The sequence below is a fragment of the Ornithorhynchus anatinus genome, chromosome 8 (assembly GCF_004115215.2).
Source record: "Ornithorhynchus anatinus isolate Pmale09 chromosome 8, mOrnAna1.pri.v4, whole genome shotgun sequence".
Classification (NCBI taxonomy): Eukaryota; Metazoa; Chordata; class Mammalia; order Monotremata; family Ornithorhynchidae; genus Ornithorhynchus; species Ornithorhynchus anatinus.
The window spans coordinates 48,216,032-48,239,854 of record NC_041735.1 but is presented as its reverse complement, the minus strand read 5'-3'; the positions used below and the strand labels follow the sequence as shown (position 1 = coordinate 48,239,854).

At 43.9% G+C, this 23,823-nt stretch overlaps 1 protein-coding gene across 4 annotated transcripts in view; it reads left to right on the top strand.

The window, feature by feature from the left end:
• Positions 1-17,825, top strand: part of AZI2 (5-azacytidine induced 2) — a 32,215-nt gene extending 14,390 nt beyond the window's left edge. For 3 of the 4 annotated variants that reach the window (XM_029070951.2, XM_001506902.5, XM_039912929.1), the window contains 5 exons: positions 1,335-1,434; positions 6,127-6,275; positions 9,147-9,205; positions 12,839-12,957; positions 15,774-17,825. In XM_029070951.2, the coding sequence (XP_028926784.1) occupies positions 1,335-1,434; positions 6,127-6,275; positions 9,147-9,205; positions 12,839-12,957; positions 15,774-16,174 (828 nt within the window). In that variant the 3' untranslated portion in view covers positions 16,175-17,825. Of the gene's footprint in view, positions 1-1,334; positions 1,435-6,126; positions 6,276-9,146; positions 9,206-12,838; positions 12,962-15,773 lie in introns of all 4 variants that reach the window. The other variant, XM_016228128.3, reaches the window with a different exon arrangement.
• The last annotated feature ends 5,998 nt before the right edge of the window (positions 17,826-23,823 follow it).

Below are 23,823 nucleotides of genomic sequence, written 5' to 3'. Positions count from 1 at the left end.
TGTGATTCAGCTAGACGGCGCCCTGTCTTTGAGATTGTAAGCCCCATGAGGCAGGGACTGTGTTTAATTCCCACCTGGTTATTCTCTCCCAGGGCTAAGTAGAGTGCTCTGCATAAAGTGAGCATTTAATACTTACTACGACTGTCTGATTCCCACTTCCACGCTTTTGGCTGTATGGGCTCAGGGAGAAGAGGGTTTTTTGCCCCCCTATTCCCCCCCTTCGTTATGGATGGAACAAAACTTGCAGCAGTCTAGGTCACTTTTGAACCCCACTTTTGCTCCCAGCACTATGTTAAAGGACGTCATGGTCCCTGACCTCTAAGAACTTACACTGCAGAGTGAGGGGTACATAGAGTTGTCTTTTGTTTTGAAAATAATAGGCAGATTGAAAAATAGGGGCAGTCTTAATTTCACTATTTCCTTCTACGGATAAGCCTAAGGCCTGCAGAGTTTTGAGAGAGAATGCAAACTTCAGATATCATGAATTGCGAGGAAGTAATTGCTGGATGAATACTACAGTTCTTCTATTTTACTCTCCTAAGTGCTTAGTACAGTGCTTTGAACCCAGTAGTAGTAGTTATTATCATTAGTATTATTATTTTTAAACACTACGTGGCAAGCAGTGTTCTAAGTGTTGGTAGATTCAAGTTAATCATATTGGACACAGTCATTCATTCATTCAGTCGTATTTATTGAGCGCTTACTGTGTGCAGAGCACTTTACCAAGCGCTTGGAAAGTACAATTGGCAACAGATAGAGACAATCCCTATCCAACAATGGGCTCCTTATGGGGCTCACATTCTAAGCTATACATGATACTGATTAAATAATTTGATTCTTTTCTCTGTACTGAGTTACATCCTGATAAAATTAAAATGTACTTCATTTACTAATATTTAGTAGTAAAAGTGAGTGGGCTGCAGTGTTCTCTTCCGCCTCTCCCTCCCATATATATATATAAATATATAATTTGTCTCTCTTTAATGCTGAACTGTACTTTCCAAGCACTTAGTACAGTGCTCTGCATACAGTAAGCGCTCAATAAATACTATCGAATGAATGAATGAATAATTTTTCCTATGAACTGATTGCCTATGTGTATAGAGTATTCGGGCCACAGAATATTTAACATTGAAAAGTTAAAGTTAAACCTCAAGAAGTAAAAAAAATTAGGAAAATTGAAAATGATTTGGTAACTGTGAACTTAAATTTATTTTCCCAGTAGTGGGTGCTTGATTTAATTCTGAAATATTGCTTTTTCAATATTTTGCATGAAAAATACAACAACTTAGACTATTTATAGAATATCATTTGATGTGCTCTTTTCTAATTAGAACAAGGAGAACTCTGAATCTGTGAAAGCGTTGAATGAGCAGTTGCAGTCTCAAGAAGTAGAGCTGCTCCAGCTTCGGACCGAAGTGGAGACACAACAAGGTATTCCGCTTATTCTATTGTGTGGCCACTATCTTATAACATATTAAATTGGGAACTTGGCCATTCCTTTTTACCCCCGTTGTGCCATATAAAGTTCCATGTTCCAAATACCTAGACCAGTGCTCTGCTCACAGTAGGTGCTTAATGATGATTCAGGTACCAAGACATAGTTGTGCCTGGAAGAAGATATCACTAGCATCTAACCAGTAGCAATTTTGGAATGGAAAGTTGCAGCCTCTTTCCCTTTAGTGCCGTTGGCCAAGCTTTCTCAACTGAATATCTCCGAGAGTGTTTGGGATGAATGAAATTACGCTCTTTTTCTTCTCTGGGACGTAGCATTGTCACTGGGAAGAGAACAGAGAGGTAATTTACAGAGAGTTGAAGGCTAGTGATGACAAACCAAGATTGGGAGAAAATTAGACGAGGGATATGCCATATTGACTTATGTAATTGCCTCCACCCCATTTTTCATTATTTAATGCACCACATCATTGTGAGCAGTGATAGCTGCTGGAAGAGGAGGAACAGATGGGTGAGAATGGGGGGCCGGGGGCAGCATGGGGGGGGTGGGGCAGGTGGGGTAGTTAATTCATTAAGACTGCTGTGATGAGAGTAGGAGCAGTACAAGGAGATGGGAGGAGTTAATTAATCAAATGCCTTATTGTATGCAGCGCTTGGGAGAGTACAGTAGAAGTAGGAGAAGTCTCAAGTACAGTATTATCTTACACTTCCCTCCCCTCCTTTCTTTTCTGTTCTTCTCCTGCTCTCTTTATCCTTAGAATTAATTCCCTGTATATTAGCCCCTCCAGTATTTTGGGTTTGCAAAAAAGTAATTCAGTTATGCAAGCAAATCTGGTAATAGATGAGAACAGTGTCTCCATATGTCCCGTTTTCTCCTTGTCAGTTTCACCCAGATGATTTGGGTTTAGAATTGAGTATGATCTCCCCTTCACATATTTTCAATGAAAGATCGCTTTTACATAGCCAAGCCTCCTACAAGCTGATTCTTTTGTCCCATTTTTCATTAGTTCTGGCGGACTCTAAACCATTTTTGGTTATATCTTTACAGCCAAATTAAAGACAAGAGCAGGTGGGCCTACTACCTTTTCACCTCTCTTATATGAATAACTACCTCAGTAATCCATTTGGCTTTTCCAGTGGAAACTGGGCCTTTACCTTGTCCTTCTTCGGTCAAACATGGTATGCTAAGATAGCCAAAGACCAGGAGAGGTAGAAAGAGGACATGACAGTCATTTTTTTCCTTCATTCATCTGTCCCAAGCATAAAAGTGGGGAATTCCTGGTGGGGGGAAGAACCTGGAGGAAAAGAAGAGAGGAAGAAGACAACAACCGATGGGTTGTTGTTTTATTTAGTACTTTGCTAAGTACTTACTCTCCATTTTAAAGATTTGATTTCTAGTAGTTAAAAATTATTTTAAAATTCAGTTGAAAAGCCCCAGTGAAATTCTGTCTCTTGTTCATTTTTTAAATCTGTATATCAAATAGAACTGTCTATATTTATGATGCATTTCTAAACCATCATTATTAGCAAGTCAACTCAGAGCCTCAATTCCATTTTTAAATTGGAATAATTTTAGGGCACACTTTCCATAGTAATTTTTACTCTCGCATAAATACATGTTGCATTTACCCATGCTTTAAAAAACTACATTCTCCCAGGGCCACAACGTATTTCTTGGTAGTAAATTGTGCATTTTTGGAAGATTGTTCACTGCAGGCAATAGTACAGGACAGAAGACAGCCTTAGTGATCCAAAGGAGTTGATCCATTTTCCACTGTGCCTACTTGTATTGCCTCCTGGAAAGATTGAATTTAATAAATAGCACTGACTAGTAAAAGGTCCATAAGTAATTGTGAAGCTAGTCCAGTCACAGCAATGAGAAAAATGTCCTTAGTTTCTACCTTTACTGTTTCCAAATTCCAAATCTTCAGCAGTTGGGAGGGGGCTGATAGAGACTGAGGAAACACAGGACCCATGTTGGGCCCTGATGGAGAATAGATTTGTGCAGTGGTGAGTCTCCATCTTCCCCTTAAATCCACAAGTGGCCTTAGGTACAGTGCCCAGTACATAGTATGGAATAAATGCTCAATAAATATGATTGATTAGGGGTTGGGGTGCCTTGGAGGGAGAAGGCAACAGTTGAATAGGTGCACTTGTTTTGGAAAAGCATGTAGGCTAGTAGACAGGGCTTCTCTATTTTTCAAAGATAGAAGAAACTTTGGAATCATTTTTGAAGGTATATTTTTGTCATACAAATATTGTACTTTTTGTAATGTCAGCTTTTGAAAGACACTATATCCTTTTGTTTTTGTATATCCCTTGTTTTATTTAATCTCAGTCCTAGTTGCCCATTTATGCCCTGCTTCAGAGCTGAAAGAGAGTTGCCTAAATTTGATGAGGCAAGTGGGACGGTTTTTTTTATTCCCCAAAAAAGGATTGAAAGAAAGTAAAATAATTTTTAAATAGAGAATTTCATAAACTAAAATAATTAAGAATTCAGGTGAATTTCCGTGCTCACTCTACTCTCATATGTTTTATTTCCAAACTAGTTTTCATATTAAATTCTTCCCCTTATTCCCCAGCATTCAGAATGCTTTCAGGTATAGTGTCTCACTTGCTAACATCCCTGTGAAATTAGGAACGGGGTAGAATTATTCCATTACACAGATGGAGAAACTGAAAAAGAGAAGTTAACTGATTTACCCTACTGCCTGGCTCCATCCAGTGTTCACTAGATTGGTGGTAACTGGGATCCTTGCAATGTACCTTCAAAATTTGGGGAATGTGCCACTTTTGGAATTGCTACCCATGTGTGAATGGGTATGCTTCCAATCCCACACTGGCTTTGAAACAAAAGAACCAGCCTTCTTTTTAAACCAGAGCCCTCACTGGCATTTAGATGTAAGGTGAGAATAGGGGGGAACAAACAACCGTACCTGTGCTATATACATCCCCATCCGAAAAAGTTTGTGAACTCCAGGCTCTATTACAAGGAAATGATGCTTGCTTTTAGGGAAGTGTGCTGTTTCCAATTTCCATAGTTGATTGGAAACTACCTTTGACACTGGACCTCCACCTTCTTCTGGAAACAATATTTCTAGGAAACGTGGTTTTTGAATCTGTGTCTGGTTTACCCAACACAGTTTTTTCCGGTTTTCCTCTCATCTCTATGGTCACCTCTTTCCCTCTCCTTCTGCCTCTCCCCTCTTTCCCCAACTGTGGGCATTCCTTGAGGTTCTGTCCTGGGTCCTCTTTTCTTACCTTATACTCACTCCCTTGGGAAGCTCATCTGCACCCATGTTTTTACCTAGCGCCCCTCCCATCCACCACCACCCCAGTCTCACATTTACTCTCGCTTCCAGGATAAAGCCACATAGATCCCACCAGCTTCTTACGCTCAATAAAATCTAAACTGAACCCATCTTCCCTCCCAAATCTTAGCTTCCCCCTAATTTTTCCATCACGTTTGACAACACCGTCATCTTTCCTGCCTCTGAAATCTGGAAAGCTGCCATTTATCCTCAAGAGCTCACATTCTTTCAACTCTCACCTTGTCTCTTGCTAAATCCTGTAGGTCTCGGCTCCACAGCTTCTCCCATTATTCCTTCCTGCCTCTCTGTCTCTCCTTCCAAACAGCCATCACCCCGGTCTAGGTGATTGTCATATCTTGATTAGATTATTATATCAGCCTCCTCACTTGTCCCGTCTCTCCCCTCTCCAGTCCATAGTTCATTGACTCTGCTGTCAGGATTATTTTCTAAACTGTCACTCTGTAGCCATTTCCCCTCTCCTCAAAACGATTTATCCACTCCTGCCCCACATGGAGCAGAAACTCCTTACCATTGGCTGTAAGGCACTCTATCAGCCCTTGTCCTCCTGTTTATTCACTCTCTTCTCCCACTACACTTCAGCTTGCTCTCTTCGTGCTTCTCAATAATGCCGTCTCAAAGCCTTGGTTTTGTCTCTTAGAACATCCGACCCCTTGTTCACACTCTTCCTCCTGCCTGAAATTGTTTCCTCTTCAAATTTGACAGATTATGGCTTTCCCATCTCCAGAACCCAAAACAATTTCATCTCTTCCAGAAAACCCTATGGCTTTTTTTTCCACTGTCACCCCAGTACTTCTGCACCAATTTCATATTTATGCACTTGAAACCATCCGAAGCATTTCAGTGTACATGTGAACACGCAAACTCTCTCTCTCTCTCTCTCTCTCTCTCTCTCTCTCTCTCTCCTAGTTGTGCATTTATTCATCTTGATAGACAACAAAGTCAGACCCACCGAACTGCCAACTCAGCACCTGTGTACCATTTTTCCACACTCCAGAATAGCACTTCGACCCCTGTTCTCCAGTATTCACACACTCATCCATATATCCATCTTTCCGTTCTCTTTTTATTCCTCCCTGTAATGATTCTGTCAGTCTTCCTCACAAAACCGTAAGATATTTGAGGGCAGGATTGCGTATTCTAATTCCATTGTACTCTCCCAAGTGCTAAGTACAGGGTAAGTGCTCAATGAAAATATCACTGCTTGGTTAAGGAGTGAAACTAGACTTGTCTCTTACTGGTTAAGCGAGTTTTATAAATTTTGGTAAAACAAACTCGAATTTTAGGATTAAAAGTGCCTTTATGAGCGGGAAATTAGTTTTGTTGCCTCTCCTTTTTGTAGTGATGAGGAATCTAAATCGACCTCCATCTAACTGGGAGGCGGAAAAGTTGAGCAGTGATCTGAAAATCCGTGACTTGGAACAAGATGTGGAGCTGATGAGGAAGGAATGCAATAATCTCAAAAAAGAACTTAAGAAATCCAAACAGAAGGTACCACCGAACTGGCAGACTCTAAGATTACAACACATGATTTGCATCAGTCTGTATCATTTATAGCAATGTAGTAACGTGAAATAGATCTGGCTCATTCCTAGGGAGTGCCCAAGCTTTTATCTTACCGTTAATCTTGCTGGAAATTGGTGTAATGTGAACTTGATATGTTGCTACCGCTGATGGAGGTTTCCGCGGAGAACAACGGGTGAGCGTCGGCCCTGGGATTTCAGGACCAAGACTCCGTGCGATAGACTTGATTCCAGTTGTAGTTGGCACAGTGCCCCTTCGCACTTGCTCATTCCTGCCAGGACTCGGAGTGCACCAGCAGGTAGGCAGGCAGGGCGCAGCACATTGTGAAGTGTCCGGGAAGGCTTTTGATTTACGGGATCCGTTTAACGCTGCGGTGAGCGCGGGGTTGGTGCTGCCGCTGATTTATTCGTAGCGCAACCTGGAGAGTGATCACACTCGGCAATAGTTAGAATAGCTGCCCTGATCATTTCCTCCCACCACCCCGCAAGTGTTTGGTACTTTGGCCAGTCACTCTGAACTCGAGGTTTACGTCAGCAGATTAATTTATATTTGGTATTTAGGAGTCTAGAGTCTATTTTCTACGTCGTAGTGGAATTTCTAGTTTTATAGGACAGGTCCAGGTTTTTGATTGTGCTAAAATCTGATTTATCGAGCGAGACTCCGTGAACACTTTCTTTTTTTATTTGGAAGAGAGGGATTTTGCTGGCAGCTCGATACTCTGCTGTTATCAAACTTACGGGGGATATTCTTGAAATTATAACTGCAGTTTTTAAAATGCCCGATGGCAGACACTTTGGTTTCAAGTACATTTGAACTTGATTTTACTTAGTGCGTCTTGCTGGCCATGTGTCCTTTTGTCCACCAGATGGTGCCAAAGACAATGGAATGACCGTGCATTAAGACATTCATTTATTCATTTCAATTTATTTGTCATTTTTTGGCCTGGTAACAGTTTTGTTTCCATGCCGCAACTATACTGTATAAAATCTATTCAATGTAAATACAGATAAAACGTAGGACTATAAAAATTTCATCCAAACTGTGGGAAGAATATGTATAGAGAAAGAGGATCGATCATTTGAGAACTCTGCCTTGAAGGAAGATATTTTGGAAACTGTGTATTTTTTTCAACTAACAGCAGAGTTTTTTCTGGGTTTTTTAAAAATATATATATACCTTTTTAAAAAAAAAAAAAAGAAATGGAGTCCCTGGGTGTCCCTGCCTCATCCAGTCCTTGCCCTCAGCAACAGCCGGAGCGGGGGAGAAGAGAAATTGTTCCTTATTGTTACTGCCGTCGCCAACTCCCCAAAGGTCCCGTGTTTAGGGAAGTGGAATGAAGTCTGTGGGGAGAGGCAGTAGGAATGAGACCAGTTTCTATCCTCGTCTCCTTGGAGGGCCGTACTGCGTCTCTACACTGGTTCTTGCCTCTTAGGAGACCCGGCAAGAATTGGCTCAGCAGCAGAGTCTGAAGTAGCAGAACCAGACACTGATGTGGATCTTTGTTCCCCCATAGGCACTTGAACCCCTGATTAAAAACCTGATTTACAAGCACCGTGTTGATTTCGACTGCGCAGTTTAGCCCTTTATAACCAGTTTTAGGTCTCAAGACTTCAAAACATGGACTACTGTTAGTGTTTTATCTATGTAGGTACAGATTTATAAACTCAATTTATACCATCTAGGGTGTCCCAATAATCCCCCTTTTTAAAACAGGAGCTTACACAGTAAACTTGCAGTAGACTCGTAAGAACCCTCTTAGGCACGTAAAGAGAAAGAGTGCATCATAGTGTTCTGCTGAATCCCACTCGGTGGCCTGTTGTACATCGTAGCTGTCTAAAGGTGGGAAGGGTCGACAGGCAGAAGCGACTCCTACCTCCCTCCGAGTCAACCGCAAATGCACACACTTATCGGTCTAGGCCGCTGAAGTTTTTTTTGTTTTTTTTTTTGTGGTATTTGTTAAGCACGTACTCTTTGCTGGCCACTGTACTAAGCGCTGGGGTGCATACAATACCATCGGGTTGGACACAGTCCATGTCACCCATAGGGCTCACAGCTTTAATCCCCATTTTACAGATGAGGTAACTGAGGCACAGAGAAGTTAAGTGACTTGCCCAAGGTCACACAGCAGACACGTGGCGGGCCAGGGATTAGAACCCAGGTCGTCTGACTCCCCGGCCCTTGCTCTTTCCGCTAGGCCACGCTGCTTCTCTGAAGTTACTCCCTACATCTGGGGCTGACTTGGAGTTAAACGGGGTCTGGTCTACAAAATACTGTCTACACTTGGTCTAAATGGCCTGCAGACACCCAGCGGTCTTATTTATTGAGCGCTTACTACGTGCAGCGCACTGTATTAAGCATTCGGGAGAGTACAGTATTACAGAATTAGCAAAAATGTTCCCTGCCCAAAGGGACCTTACAGTCTAGAGGGCGGGGACAGGCATTAAGGTGAACAAGTAATTTACAGTTTATAATTTAAAGATATGTTCATAAGTGCTGTGGGGTTGGCCTATCTATTTCCCTGTCTCTTTGCAGTGTTTTTCAGAACTTATTTTTTGCCAAAACTTTGTTGAGGTTTTTAATTTCAAGGAATGTATAATTCGCTGGCAAATGTTACTATGCCCAGTCTGTGCTGTCTTTTGAGACTTAGAGAGCTGACCATTTGGGATGCCCGGTAAGCATCTAATAAAAATCAGAACCAGATAACAAAAGGCTCTTTAAAATTTAAAAGGTTTTTTTAAAAAAAACTACATAATTTTATATGACTAATAAAATTTGCAAGCCTGTTGGAACCACGATGGACTAGAAATTATAACTAACCGTCTACTTTTTTGTTAAAAGGACCTGTCTCAGGAAATCAATCTCAATAACAGGGACTTCCAAAGACCCAGCATTCAGAGGTATGAAGTATTCTTGATTTGTCGTTGGTGGTGGTGGTTACATTTTTGGAAACACTAACATAAGAGAGCATCGGCTATTATTTCATTTATATTAGGAAAAAATGCTTTGACATTAATTTGCTGAAGGGAGCTTTTGATATGAACAAGACATTAGGTGATGCATTTCTCGTGCTATCCTAGCAGTTGACCCCATTATGACATTTGATTAAAAAGGCAGTCTTTTCCACTAGAAACACAGTTTGGGCCCTCTGAGACAGAGGGGTGTCAGCATGCAAGACCGGTACGTGCCATTTGTTTGAAATACATCTGTTTTACCTTTTGTGTTCATATAGGTTGTATTAAATCCGTCCTGAAGGTTTTGGAGGAAGGAGAGGGAAGCAGAAGCCGGGGAGGGAGGAGGAGAAGAGGTGATAATGGACTGAAGAGTAAATGAAAGTGCAGACGGGGACGTAAGCAAGAGTAGGAGAAGAGAGAGTCAGGAGGTTTTGCTAATGATCAGTCCCCAGCTGTCCCTCTTAGGATGATAACTGGCAGGAAATTTAAGGGAGCTGAAGATGACCAGCTAATGTTAATGCACTCTTACTCATCACGACTGCCCCCGAGCTAACGATTACCTAACTGTGCCCTATCTGCCGTTCATCTGTGAACTTTTGTTCGTACCCAACCTCCAGGATAAGAAAAGGTAAAATGAGGACTTAGTTTTTGGGTGGTGTTGGGTTTTTCCTGGAGATGGAGGGTGATCTCTGAGAAGCAGCGTGGCTCAGTGGAAAGAGCCCGAGCTCGGGAGTCAGAGATCATGGGCTCGAATCCCGGCTCTGCCACTTGTCAGCTGTGACCGTGGGCAAGTCACTTCACTTTTCTGGGCCTCATTACCTCATCTGGAAAATGGGGATTAAGACTGTGAGCCTCACGTGGGACAACCTGATTACCCTGTATCTACCCCGGCGCTTAGACCAGTGCTCTGCACATAGTAAGCGCTTAACAAATACCAACATTATTATTATTATTATCTATGGATTTGAGCTGCCATCACAGGATTATTTCTGGATTCTTTATCCTACACACAATCAAGGTGAGTTAAGTCTCTTGGGGAATTCAGGTCATGGATCATATGTGAACCTGGCGGCTTTAGAAGACGGTCTTGTGGGCAATGGGCATATCAGCCAAATGTGTTGGACTGTACTCTCCTAAGCACTTAGTACAGTGCTGTGCACACAGTAAATACTCAGGAAATACCACTGATCTCAAGCAATGAGAGCAGACACTAAAAAGGATAGCGCCGCTCTGAATTGATAGACCCACAGCACTTTCACACCAGTTCCGTCCGTTTATCCTCATATCAGCCCATTAAGGCAGGAATTATTGTCCCCATTTTACAGGTGAGGAAACTTGGGTACAGCGGTTAAGTGACCGGCCCAGCATCGCCCAGCAGGGCCGTGATAGAGTCGAGTCCGACTCCTTGCCGGTGTGGCCGGCTGACCTCTCAGCATTCCTCACCTTGCCTCATGAGTCTGCATTGCCTTCGTGATCGCAACTAAGCGTTACCTTTGGGGGTTGTGACAACAGATGGCTTAGTGTCAGAGGAGCTGTTTTTTGAAGCCAAATAACTGCCCTCGTGTTTTGGCGAGTCCGTTATTAAAGCTATGTAATGTTGAGATACACTGGGGTTACGTTAAATTTGTAAATGTCACTTTTCATAGTAATATTGGAACCTAAAAGTAGAACAGGAGGCAAAAATATAAGGCGTTTTCTAAAATGAATTTTTCATTTGTGTATCGCCTCTGGGTCCACAAGAGGGAGGCCTTGTACTTTGATAGAGTAAAAGAATCGCATCGTCACATTACAATTTCGATGTCTATGAAACAAAACGAGCGTGCAGATTTATTGGGTCTACAGATGCCCGTTGAACTTAGTGACCTAGCTTTAAGTTCATCTTAACTTTAAAAGCTGACTGCGGGAGAGTACGTAGAACAAAGAGAAAATCGTAAATCTGGGGACCACCTTGGAATCCTTTTCATGCCCGTTTAGCTGTTCCTCTTAAAACAATATAGATAAGGTTTTGCGTGCCGACAACTGCTTTTTTTCTCTGTCCTGCAGTCTAGGGGAGGGACAGTAGTTCTCGGCATGAATTAACACATATACCCTGTGCTCTTTTTGATTGCAATGTGAATAACTGTTTATAATGAATAGTGAATGCTCAGAGCTGCACGGAGGAACCCGCAGCTCTCTTCACACGTAGAACAGGTTTTTATGTGAAACATTCATTATAGCAAACATCCCTGTTGTTTCTCTGGGAGAGAAGAGGGGTTAATTTTTGTCAAGTAATTATTTCACACCTGTCAAAAACCTGCAAAATCCCTGTCATTTGCAAAGCAGTACCTGGTTAAATACTGCTCCACTGACTTCAGTCACTAGATTGTATTGTTGTTGAATGCTCTACTTATTATTGTTTCAGTTGTTAAAAGGATCATGTCTAGCTTTTCAATTAGTTGAAAAGTTTTGGTACAATAGTTCTAAGAACAATTTCTTCAAAACAGTTTTAGTGATAATGAAGTCTTGACTAGAAAACGGCCGTTGCTTCGCCGAGCAATTGCAATAAGGGACTAGATTTTACAGAGTTCATTGAGAGCCCTGGGAACTTTCCGTTAATACCAAATCATGGTACACTTGGGTTGGGGTGATTTTACATTTCTCCAATTTGTGCCCCAGGTATTCTAACGGAACTCGAGGAAAGCGGTTCAGTGTTGCTTTAGCTGCATGGACCTGTTTGGATTTGATAAGTTGCGTATACCAGGGTACTGAGTAGAAAAATAGTCACCAGTAAGCCGAAAGTTTCTCATCATTTCCTAAAAAAATTTTAAAACATTTAGAATCTTAAAGTACGCAGAGTCTATTATAAACAGAACCATCTTCACTTGCCTCTAAACTTCACCTTCAGTCTTTCCTAGGCAATAAATCTTGCTCTCCATATCTTGTGCTGTCGTGTCATATTGGTTGGTAGCCAACTATATGAGACAACCCAGTCAGACATAAAACGATATAATGCCCCAAACTTAAATGCATTCGGACCAGGTATTCAGTTAAAAATTTGGGCGTCGCGTTCCCCATTTGAATCGTGGTGTTGAAACAGAATGATGTGAAGGCAGAAAGATCAAGAACAAAATTCCAGAGGTAACTAGTAAATTGGATGCGATTCTTACGTTAATACCTGTTTTAATTTGCTCTCTTGCAAATGAGCAGTATTTTCAGAATTGTCTCATGTCACTAGTCCAGAACTATCACAGTTTTAACCGGATTAGCTGGAATAATTTTTCTTTCTTCCCAGTAGAGGACCCATTTGGGATTTTAGGCTATGTATCCCTAAACTCTGTAGAGCCTTCTCAGGGATTTATTGCGGAGGCCTGTCATTGTGGGAAGGTAACTGTAGCGTTCACTGAAATCACAAGAAGCATTTCATTGTACTGCTACAGAACAGACTGTTATTTTACTGATATTTAATTCCTTATTTGGGACTAAATGTAAAACCCTAAAAAGAGCCAAAGGCTTATAAATGGGTTGTTATCAGAACTGGCTGTAAAAGTTCTGTGTGGGCTAGGGGAGACCATTTCCTAACTTTTCAAAAATGTATTTCAGTGATGATATGCAGTATGCGTACTGGGAGCTGAAGAAAGAAATGTCTAATTTACATCTGGTGACTCAAGTGCAAGCTGAACTACTCAGAAAACTGAAAACCCCAACTGCAATCAAGAAAGGCAAGTCAGTGTTTGCCGGAAACCTCTGATTCCAGCCATACCATTTGAAGAGCAACTTGCTATCATATCTTATTAAAATCTCATCAATTGAAGCTGATAAGCCAGAGAATAGTGTGTTCCCAGCCTACCATTCTCTGCTTTGGCTCAGTCTCATACTGGTCAACTTCACACATAAAGGTGTTGCTGATGTGTTTTTCTTCGGTACTGTATTCTGTTCCCCTTGTGGCTTTTTTCTCAGCCAAGTGTTGCTTATGTGTACAAGGCTGAGGTGTTAAGTTTGCTCGTATTTGACCTTTTACCACAACTCCTTCACATAAAAAAAGACACTTAGGCCTTTCATTTTTCAAATGCATGTTTTTTATTCCAGCGGTATAGAATATACTGAATAGCTCACACTTCTCAGTTCTTACATATCTTTTCTAAAGAAAGCCATTTGGTTCATTTTAATTTTGCATTTTCTGAAGTAGAAAATTGTCAAAGCGTGCGTCTTTGCTCCCTCCAACATGGCTGGCCTTTTGTCTGGAGCAGTAAGTATTGATGGTGCATTTTTACTGTTGGTTGTAAAAGCAAATGTTGTTTTAAACTATTTAATTCATTTCCATGCCCTTGTCTTATTCCCTAACTGCCAAGTTAAAGTTTGGAGATTTGGTTTCGGTTGGGTAATTAAAAACCTTTACTTTTCATAAAAAATAATGGCGCTTGTGCTGGCTCTAAGACTTTTCACATTGCTTCACGCCACCCAGTTGTACACTGTACAAAAGGGTCGTAGGCGGGATCTTTAGTTGACTGGCTGGGTCAGTCGGGGTATTAGGCAGAACAGAGGACCGAGTTGAGACGTTGGGGTTATGTCTAAATCTCTTATCGAGCATTTTAAGGGGCTTAAGCAGGGGCCGGGTCAGAGTGCTGGAGTGGCTGGTGCAGCTTAGGAATCGGACTCGAAGGTGAGCCGGAGAGGATTAAATAGCTACCTCCTTTAGCTGCATCCTTGAAGGAAATCAATTGCTAGTGTTACTCTAATTCAGGGATAGGTTGGCAAACTGCAGTCCCAAACCCCCCTCCATGTGACTCCGCCTCAGGTCAAGCCAAGGCTTGTTTTGCACCCGTCCTGCTGCTCGGCCAATTACCCCACCTGGAAGGCTACCCCAGCAGAATTTCAGCTTCTTAGATCGGGGGCGAGTTCCCTTCAAGCCTGCAGTTGCTACTGAGTCCGTGCGGTGGGGCCCCGGCTGAGTTAGAGCTGCTGCCTGCCGCTGCTGTCGTGACTTGAAGCCAGACTAAACAGAACTGCTCCGGTTGTCTTTCTTCCCCCCACTCATCCCCGGTTCTTTCCTGCAGCTAGAATAGGGTGAAGTGCTCGTGCTCCCCTGGACCACCCTGCACCAAGCTTCGGCGTCCTTGTTGGACCCAGGAAAATTGTATCTTTGAATTTCTTTCGGTTTAGCAGATTGACGATTGATTGGGGGCTAGGATTTTACATCGCCTTATTTGTAGAGCATTGCGTGAGCTATGGAAATTTGGCTATTAATTTCAGAGTAGATGAAAAAAGCTTCTTAGCTGTGCATTAGCAGTTGGGTGCTATGAGGGAGAAACTGGGGCTCATTAAGAGGAAACAAATCACTTGTGCTATTTCATGTTACAAATGTGAACATTACCTGTCTCATTACTCATTTAAGTAGGATACTGCCCATCTAAATTAGCACTGGCCAGACACGGAAACACTCCTGCTCTGAAGCATCTCTAAATTTTCAATAGATTGGTATTTTTGTTATGAAAGGATGATGATAACCAATCTGCTTTTTGCAGAAGAGCAAAATCTAAAGAGGCAGAATCTAACACCACTCTAGTGACTTACTGATGGGTCGTAAAAAAAATCCAGCTAGTGCCTTTAGTGGCCTAAATTTACTATGAAAACTTGTGTAAATGCAGAAGGCAAACCTAATGAACAAAATGCTTTTACGTATGGTCTCCCTTACTTGACGGTGGTATTGAGGGTTTGGTTTCAGATCCCCTCTTGCCACAAAAATTCTGTACTTTTTCCATATGTAACAAACCTCGCTGCCTATGAACCAGGCGATGAGTATCAGTATTGCAGGTCCCTCCAGATGAGTGTAGCATTCTCTAGCAGCCCAGCCTGAAATCACAAGGAGGGGAGGAGAGGGGCAGAGAGAAACCAGCTCCATCTTGTCTCCGTGCAGATAAAGGAGAAGCCACTGAGAAAGCTCTGCTTTTTGTTACATTAAGGATAAAAGCTCAGCATATTGGGTGTACCACCATAGTGCAGAAAAATTTGTATTTCAAGCAGTCCCAGATTTCATCTGACACCCAAAGCTCCAGCGTCTCTAAAATACCATGTGACTCTGAATTTGTGGTACTCAGAAACATCTGTATGTGTGAACCCACGCAGAGATAACTTGTCTAAATTCTCTACCGCTACACATCTTGTTTGTAAATATATACCAAAAAATTATCCTTCGCATATTTTTAGCTCACCGACAGCCTAACCAGTAGAATTCCAAAGCCACAAATATGAAATACAATTTATGTTCAGGATTGCAAGAGCAAAAGGTATGCAGTCTTGTAAGAGGAAGAATTTAAAGGTTCTCCGAATATGCTACAATGATGGCCGATTCCTGCAAGACAAGACGGCGACTTCAATTTCATCTCCAGGTGCTTTGAGGGGAGGCAGATCCTCCTTGTACTGTTATATGCACCAGCAACCTAAGGGGATTCTGAGCTATATCTTCTCATTTTTGAACAGCATTTACATCAAGACTAACAAAACTAACACATAACCTGTATTCTCTCTTCACCTCTAGCTTATGCTCCGGTGCAGTGTGTTGAAGACTTGGCAAAGGACTGCACAAAATTGCATCTGACTGCTTATACCGCATCCTACAAAAAACACGCGTACTGTTTCCCAAATGACCCGGCTCTCTGCAATGCCACAGTTCTTCCCGTGCCCGGAGAAATAAAGATCTTATCGGAAAGGGAAAGTCTCCAATCTTGGACAGAAAATGAAAGACGTTTTCTTGGTGGAGACACAAACTTTCAGGAGCACAATTCCTATGGCAAGAGTTCTTTAGAAGATAATTCCTGGGTGTTTCCAAGTCCTCCCAAGTCTAGCGATACAATATTTGGAGAAATCAAATCACCTTCACCCAATCTCCCAATGAACTGCCTAGACCAGCAAAATCAAAATTGCCTTTTCAAGAGTTAAACTATTCAGAAGAGTGTTGTGAGCTTGTGGCGATTTAAGTATCTGACAGTTGGATAAGCCAAGAAATAGCAAGCCTCAAATGGGTTTGGGTTAAGGGAGTGCTCAAAGTTTATCTTCCATTCCATAACTACACTAAATTTTCAACACACTTAAACGTTTGTTAAGCGGTGACTATTATTCCTAGAAATTTTTGGCCAAAATAACGTTGCTAATTCCACACAGATTCAGTACTTGAGAAATTTTCATGTTTCTGAACAACTCTACCTTTGAATGGAAGGACGGCTGTAGCTTCAGGCACTTCAGGTAAAGAATGGGATTAGAACCAACTTTCGATTACTAATTCGCTCTGATGGGTATGTGGAATTACCTATTAAATTCATACCATTTAAAAGTATGAATTGCCAGCGTTAGAAGTGGATAAATTCTATTTCCTTGAGTGGCTGTAGGAAGAACAAGTTTATAGGGATCCAATTTCTTCTTGCTACTCCACCTTAAATATGAAAAGTGAAATCGCTATGTAGAACACAATGGTGATTACTACTGATTTGTAATAAATCAGCTTTAATTATTTAAGGGCACCCTAGCATCTCTGTTCCTGAAGCTTCCTGAAGCCTTAATTGAAAAACAAGATAGATCTGTTTCACACTGGCGTGTGGCGATTGATTGGATGATATAGTTGGTTTAAGTGAAAAAATCCAAAAGCATCTTTAATCTGATTAAATGGCGCATGTGCATACTCACACGTTTACTTAACTGGCGTAGCTTAATTTTCCGAAGAACAACTTTCTTTTTTAGCAGAGCAGTTTTAAAATGTAAAATCTTAAAATGTATGAGGATTATTTCAAATGTACAAATAAATCTGTATCGTTGCTGCCATACTGAGGTGCCCAGCTATCCAGAAATCCATCTGCTTCGTGGTAAGTGCAAGAAGGGGAAGTGGGACTTAATAGCTAGCTACTAAAAAGAATATGGAAGTAACAGATCGGGCCATCAACGAGTAAGCAGTACTCACGTAATGTGAGCGGTACCTGGCAAGGCACCTTTTTCCCGGTGATGAGTTGTTTCCTGAGAGGATGCCTGTAACCTTTCCAGTATCAGAGATACAATTTTGTACATCTTGAACTTACGGAGAGTCCTGCGAATCTCTTCTACTGTATTAGTAGTCAACAGCATACATATATAATGCCTTCAGTTCACCACATATTGCTTGCGTCTTTCTATTATCTTGCTCACGTCTACCGCCTTGTCTGTGATTAATGGAAATGGTCTCGGATGCTGGAATTTATTCTGACCAATGAGCACAGCTGACTCAAGGGAGTCCAATCTCTTGCAAAGTAATAGAACAAAACCAATATGCATAAAACAAATCCAAGTCCCTAGGCTTTAGCTGAGAGAACCAACTACCTGTGTAATAACAAAGCAGAAGAAACTATTTCTCATGTGACTGCATAGACCGTATATTGTATCTTATCTCTAATGTAGCTTACTTTTTCTCCCTTTGGTAACCAAGATTGATCTTTTTTTTTTCTTTAAAAGAAAATAAGCCCAAAGTAATGAACTGTTATATCTGGCACTGGCTTGGTTAGCATTCTGTACAATGCAAAGAAATCCTATTTATGATTAAAATAAATTATTTTTGTGTGTAATAGGATGGGGGTGTGAAACATTGTGCCTCCGCAAGCGCTGTACCTCCATTTTATCATTTGTTCACACTAGTCCATTGATGCTTGTTTTTGATATTGGTTCTTATGGCCTTAAATCACTTCTCCATCTATATTAATAGGGTGAGGGGAAGGAGGAAAAAAAAAAAATCATACTAGCTGAGGCCCGAGACATGGCACGTAGGGAACCTAAATTCTCACTTTGGCTTTCCGTCTACCAGTTACCTTCCCACCCGCCTCAAAGGACTCGATCAGTTGCATTTAGTGGGGCTTAACTGTGTGCAGGTGCTGGGCGGCGGCGGCGTGGGAGAGCGCCGAGGGCGGAGACTCGAGTGTACTGCGCCGAAGAAGCCGATGGTAAAACCACTTCTGTATTTTTACCAAGAGAACTATCTAGATACACTACCAGAACGATTGCAAATGACGTTCTGGGAGAGATGTGTCCACGGGGTCTCCGTGGGTCGGAAACGACCCGACAGCATAAGACAAGGCTGTGTGCACAGCACTGCACTAAGCGTTTGGGGGAATACAGTATAACAGAGGTGGTGGACACCTTCCCTGCCCACAACGAGCTTACGCATACTGTCTTGCAAAAACCATCCGGGATCTCTCTCACCCCTCGGGGGCTCCCATTCCTGTCTAGGTTTCTGTTCTACTTCCACCCTCTCTCCTGCTCAGCAACATGACTTCTTCCTCAGTCAGTGACTCCTATGCCCACAGCTCCCCGCAATTTCTCCGGATCTTTAACTCCCTTCTGCAAGCCCCCAGAATCCTTACCTCCCTGCTAATCCGACTGACCCCCGATGATCTCACCCCCTACTTAATGGGGAAATCAGAAACCACCAGGTTTGACTTTACTGAGTCCTACCTTTTCACCTCCCCAAACACCACATACTTCCACAACTTCACTTGCTTCCTCCTCTCTGTCTCGAGTGGTGACCTGGCTGCTTTCAAAATAGACCCCCCCGTCCCCCCGCCGCCTCTGTTAAAGACACCTTTCCTGGATCCCCCCGCTTGAGCCATCTTCCGCTCCTGCCCCTACTCTTCAAATGGACTAGAAGCCCTTGCTGCTGTAAACCCGTCAAAGGGCAGGGACTGTATCTGTTGCCGATTTGTACATTCCAAGCGCTTAGTACAGTGCTCTGCACATAGTAAGCGCTCAATAAATACTATTGAATGAATGCTGCTCCCAGTTGCTCTCCCACCCCAGCCCTGCTTCATCAGTCAGGTTTTCACTCCTTTCATCAAGACGGCACTTTCCAAGTCACTAATGATCTCTCCTAAAGAAAAGGATGCAGATCATACCCACTGCCGCCAAAATCCTTGTTTTTGCAAGAAGACTTTTCTCATAACACAGGCCTTTTTTGGCATCAGACTTCCAGGAAAAGCTCTTAAATTGGCTTCACACTGATACTTACATTCTTGGTTCTCCTACCTGGCTGCTTTCTCACTCTCATTCACCAACTCTTCTTTCACCTCTCCTCCCTAACTGGAGTCTTCACGCTATGCTCCCATGGAGAACTCATCCACTTACATGGATTCAGCTTTGATTCTATGTGTACAACTCCCAAATCTATCTTATAAATTCCAATCCCCTTCCTGCAACCCGGGTTTACATCTCCCTCTGGATGCGCTGCCTCCATCTTAAAAACCAGCGGGTGATTTGGAAACGGCTTGGCAGATTCAACCAGAAGATGTGGATTATTAATACATCTAAACAAAACTAAGTAACGCATGAGCCCATACCATGGAAACTCCAACCAAAAATCTCCATTAGAAGTGAGGAGCTAACTGCTGCCTTCTTAATTTCTTCTACCTTGGTATAGCACGCTGTCTCCACATGTAATGCTCCACAAAATGAGCGCAAAGAAAATAAAACCAGGTGTCAGACGCATTGTGGGAGCAGGACAGCTTTGGTGCCGTAGATTTTGAGCGTGGGGCGCCACATTCAACTCCCCGAGCGATTCTATCGGTGTTACTTGCGGGCCCTACTCAACCGGAAGTAAGTAGCCGACAGTACGATAAACACTGAAGTTCGGAAACCGAATCGTTCCTGGAACCCAGACTATTTGCAGCGTATATCGACAATGGATGAAAGCGAGCGATCCTCAAGCTTATAACGGTGGGCTGAGACGGAGTGCCAGGAAACACTTTACGACAGTGAAACAGAGCCTCAAATAACGCAGGCTCAGCTGAAAAGTTTCTAGAGAGAGCAGCAGCTCTTTGCGAACAGGAGTTAAGAGAGAACCATGGGACGTGGAGGTATCGATCGGTGGCGCTTGAGCACTTACTGTGCAGAGCACTAAGCGCTTGGGGGTGTACGATACAGTCGGTCGACACGATCCTCTGTCCACATGGAACCTATACTCTAGAGGGAGACAGACATTAAAGTATTAAGGATATATTCAGAAATGTCTGGGGCGGGGGGAATATCAACTACCAAAAAGGTACAGATCCAAGTGCGCTCCCCGATGGGGAGTAGGAAATGAGGCTTTATTTGGGAGAGGCCTCTTGGAGGAGATGTGATGTGAAATAAGGGTTTTAAAGGTGGGGACAGCGACAGTCTGTCATATATGACCAAGGAGAGAGACTTCCAGGCCAAAGAGTTGGCCGCGAGATAGACGAGACTGAGGTACACCGAAGAGGTAGGCGTAAGAGGGGCAAAGTGTGAAGACTGGGTTGTAGTATAACACCGGCAAGGTCTGGAATGAGGCGGTGAGCCGACTGAGTGCTCTAAAGCCAGCGGTGAGAGTTTTTGTTTGAGGCAGAGGTGGATGGGCAACCCCTGGGGGTCTGTGAGGAGCTGGGGCAATACGGGCTGAATTGTTTTTTTGGAAAAATGACCCAGGCATTAGAATGACGTAAGGACTGAACTGGAGAGAGTCGGGAGGCAGGGAGGTCAGCAAAGGAGGGTAATGCAGTAGGCCGTGTGGTTTATGATAAGTGGATGGAGAGGAAGGGGTGGATTTTAGCAATCCTGGGGAGGGGAGAACTGACGGAAATTGGAGACGGACTGCATATGTGGGTAGAATGAGTTGATAGTGCCAAGATTATAGGCCTGTTGAGACAGGGAGGATACTGGTGGTGTCTACGGTGATGTACGGGGGGGAAAGGGGAGGGCAGGGTCTATGTGGCAAGAGAAGGAGTTCTGTTTTGGACATGTTTAGCTGAGGATCTTGGTGGGACCTCCAGGTAGAGATGGCCTGAAGGCAGGAGGAAATACAAGACCGCAGAGGAGAGAGGTTAGGGTTGGAGGGGTAGATTTGGGAATCATCTGCATAGAGGGAGTAGCTGACGCATTGGGACTGAATGAGTTTTCTACCGGAATGGGTGTAAATGGAGATTAGAAGGGGGGCCAGAAATGAGCCCTAAGGGCAGAGAGAGGATAGGAGGCAGAAGAGAAGCCTGCAGAGGGGTGACCCAAAAGATAAGGGGAGAACTGGGAGAGGACAGTGTCAAGTGAAGCCAAGGTTAGAGAATGTTTCCAGAAGGGAGCAGTCCACAGTGGCGAAGGCAGATGAGGTAGGAGGATTAGGATGGGGTAAAAACCACTGAATTTGAAGCCGGTCACTGGTGACCTTAGAGAGGGCTGTTTCTGTGGAACGGAGGGGGCAGAAGCAGGGGGTCAAGGATAGGACTGGAGGAGAGGAAGTATTCATTCAATCGTATTTACTGAGCGCTTACTATGTGCAGAGCACTGTACTAAGCGCTTGGAATGAACAAGTGGGCAACAGATAGAAACAGTCCCTGCCGTTTGACGGGCTCACGGTCTAATCGGGGGAGACGGACAGACGAGAACAATGGCAATAAATAGAGTCAAGGGGAAGAACGTCTCGTAAAAACAATGGCAACTAAATAGAATCGAGGCGATGTACATTTCATTAACAAAATAAATAGGGTAATGGAAATATAGACAGTTGAGCAGACGAGTACAGTGCTGAGGGGATGGGAAGGGAGAGGGGGAGGAGCAGAGGGAGATGGGGGGAAAAGAGGGTTAAGCTGCGGAGAGGTGAAGGGGGGGCAATAGAGGGAGTAGAGGGAGAAGGGGAGCTCAGTCTGGGAAGGCCTCTTGGAGGAGGTGAGCTTTAAGTAGGGTTTTGAAGAGGGGAAGAGAATCAGTTTGGCAGAGGTGAGGAGGGAGGGCGTTCCAGGACCCCGGGAGGACGTGGCCCTGGGGTCGACGGCGGGATGGGCGAGACCGAGGGACAGCGAGGAGGTGGGCGGCGGAGGAGCGGAGCGTGCGGGGTGGGCAGGAGAAAGAGAGAAGGGAGGAGAGGTAGGAAGGGGCAAGGTGATAGAGAGCCTTGAAGCCTAGAGTGAGGAGTTTTTGTTTGGAGCAAAGGTTGATACGCAACCACTGGAGGTGTTTAAGAAGGGGAGTGACAGGCCCAGAGCATTTCTGCAGGAAGATGAGCCGGGCAGCGGAGTGAAGAATAGACCGGAGCGGGGCGAGAGAGGAGGAAGGGAGATCAGAGAGAAGGCTGACGCAGTAGTCTAGCCGGGATATAACGAGAGCCCGTAGCGGTAAGGTAGCCTTTTGGGTGGAGAGGAAAGGGCGGATCTTGGCGATATTGTAAAGGTGAAACCGGCAGGTCTCGGTAACGGATAGGATGTGCGGGGTGAACGAGAGAGACGAGTCAAAGATGACACCGAGATTGTAGGCCCAAGAGACGGGAAGGATGGTCGTGCCATCCACGGTGATAGGGAAGTCTGGGAGAGGACCGGGCTTGGGAGGGAAGATGAGGAGCTCAGTCTCGCTCATGTCGAGTTTTAGGTGGTGGGCCGACATCCCCAGGTGGAGACATCCCGGAGGCAGGAGGAGATGCGAGCCTGAAGGGAGGGGGAGAGGACAGGGGCGGAGATGTAGATCTGCATGTCATCTGCGTGGAGATGGTAGTCGAAGCCGTGGGAGCGAATGAGTTCACCGAGGGAGTGAGTGTAAATGGAGAACAGAAGCGGGCCAAGAATTGACTCTTGAGGAACTTCAACAGTTAAAGGATGGGAGGGGGAGGAGGCGCCCGCGAAGAAGACCGAGAATGACCGGCCAGAGAGGTAAGAGGAGAACCGGGAGAGGACGGAGTCCGTGAAGCCAAGGTGAGATAAGGTGTGGAGGAGGAGGGGATGGTCGACAGTGTCAAAGGCAGCAGAGAGGTCAAGGAGGATCAGAATGGAGTAGGAGCCATTGGATTTGGCAAGAAGGAGGTCACGGGTGACCTTAGAGAGCAGTCTCGGTAATAATAATAATAATGTTGGTATTTGTTAAGCGCTTACTATGTGCCGAGCACTGTTCTAAGCGCTGGGGTAGACACAGGGGAATCAGGTTGTCCCACGTGGGGCTCACAGTCTTAATCCCCATTTTACAGATGAGGGAACTGAGGCACCGAGAAGTTAAGTGACTTGCCCAAAGTCACATAGCTGGCAAGTGGCAGAGCTGGGGTTCGAACCCATGACCTCTGACTCCACACCCCGTGCTCTTTCCAGTGAGCCACGCTGCTTCTCTAGAGTGGAGGGGACGGAAGCCAGATTGGAGGGGGTCCAGGAGAGAATGGGAGTTAAGGAATTCTAAGCAGTGATTGTAGATGACTCGTTCTAGGATTTTGGAAAGGAAGGGTAGTAGGGAGATAGGGCGATAACTTGAGGGGGAAGTGGGGTCGAGAGCGGGTTTTTTTAGGATGGGGGAGACGTGGGCATGTTTGAAGGCAGAAGGGAAGGAGCCATTGGAGAAGTAGAGGTAGCGAGTGTAAGGAAAACCAAAACGGGACTAGTTGCTGCAAACAACAAATCCTCGGGTGTGCACGGGATGGGCTGGTCTGAACACTAACCTCTTCAGTCATATGTACACCCGAAAATGACTTTCGCCTTCGGCTGAGTTGTCTTGGCAGGTGAGTAGAGGTGTCCTCATGCTCAACTGACCCATTCCTATCTTGAAATACAGTGAGACCCGGCAGAAAGCTTTGGCTGAATAAAACAAGAACTTTAAACGTAAAA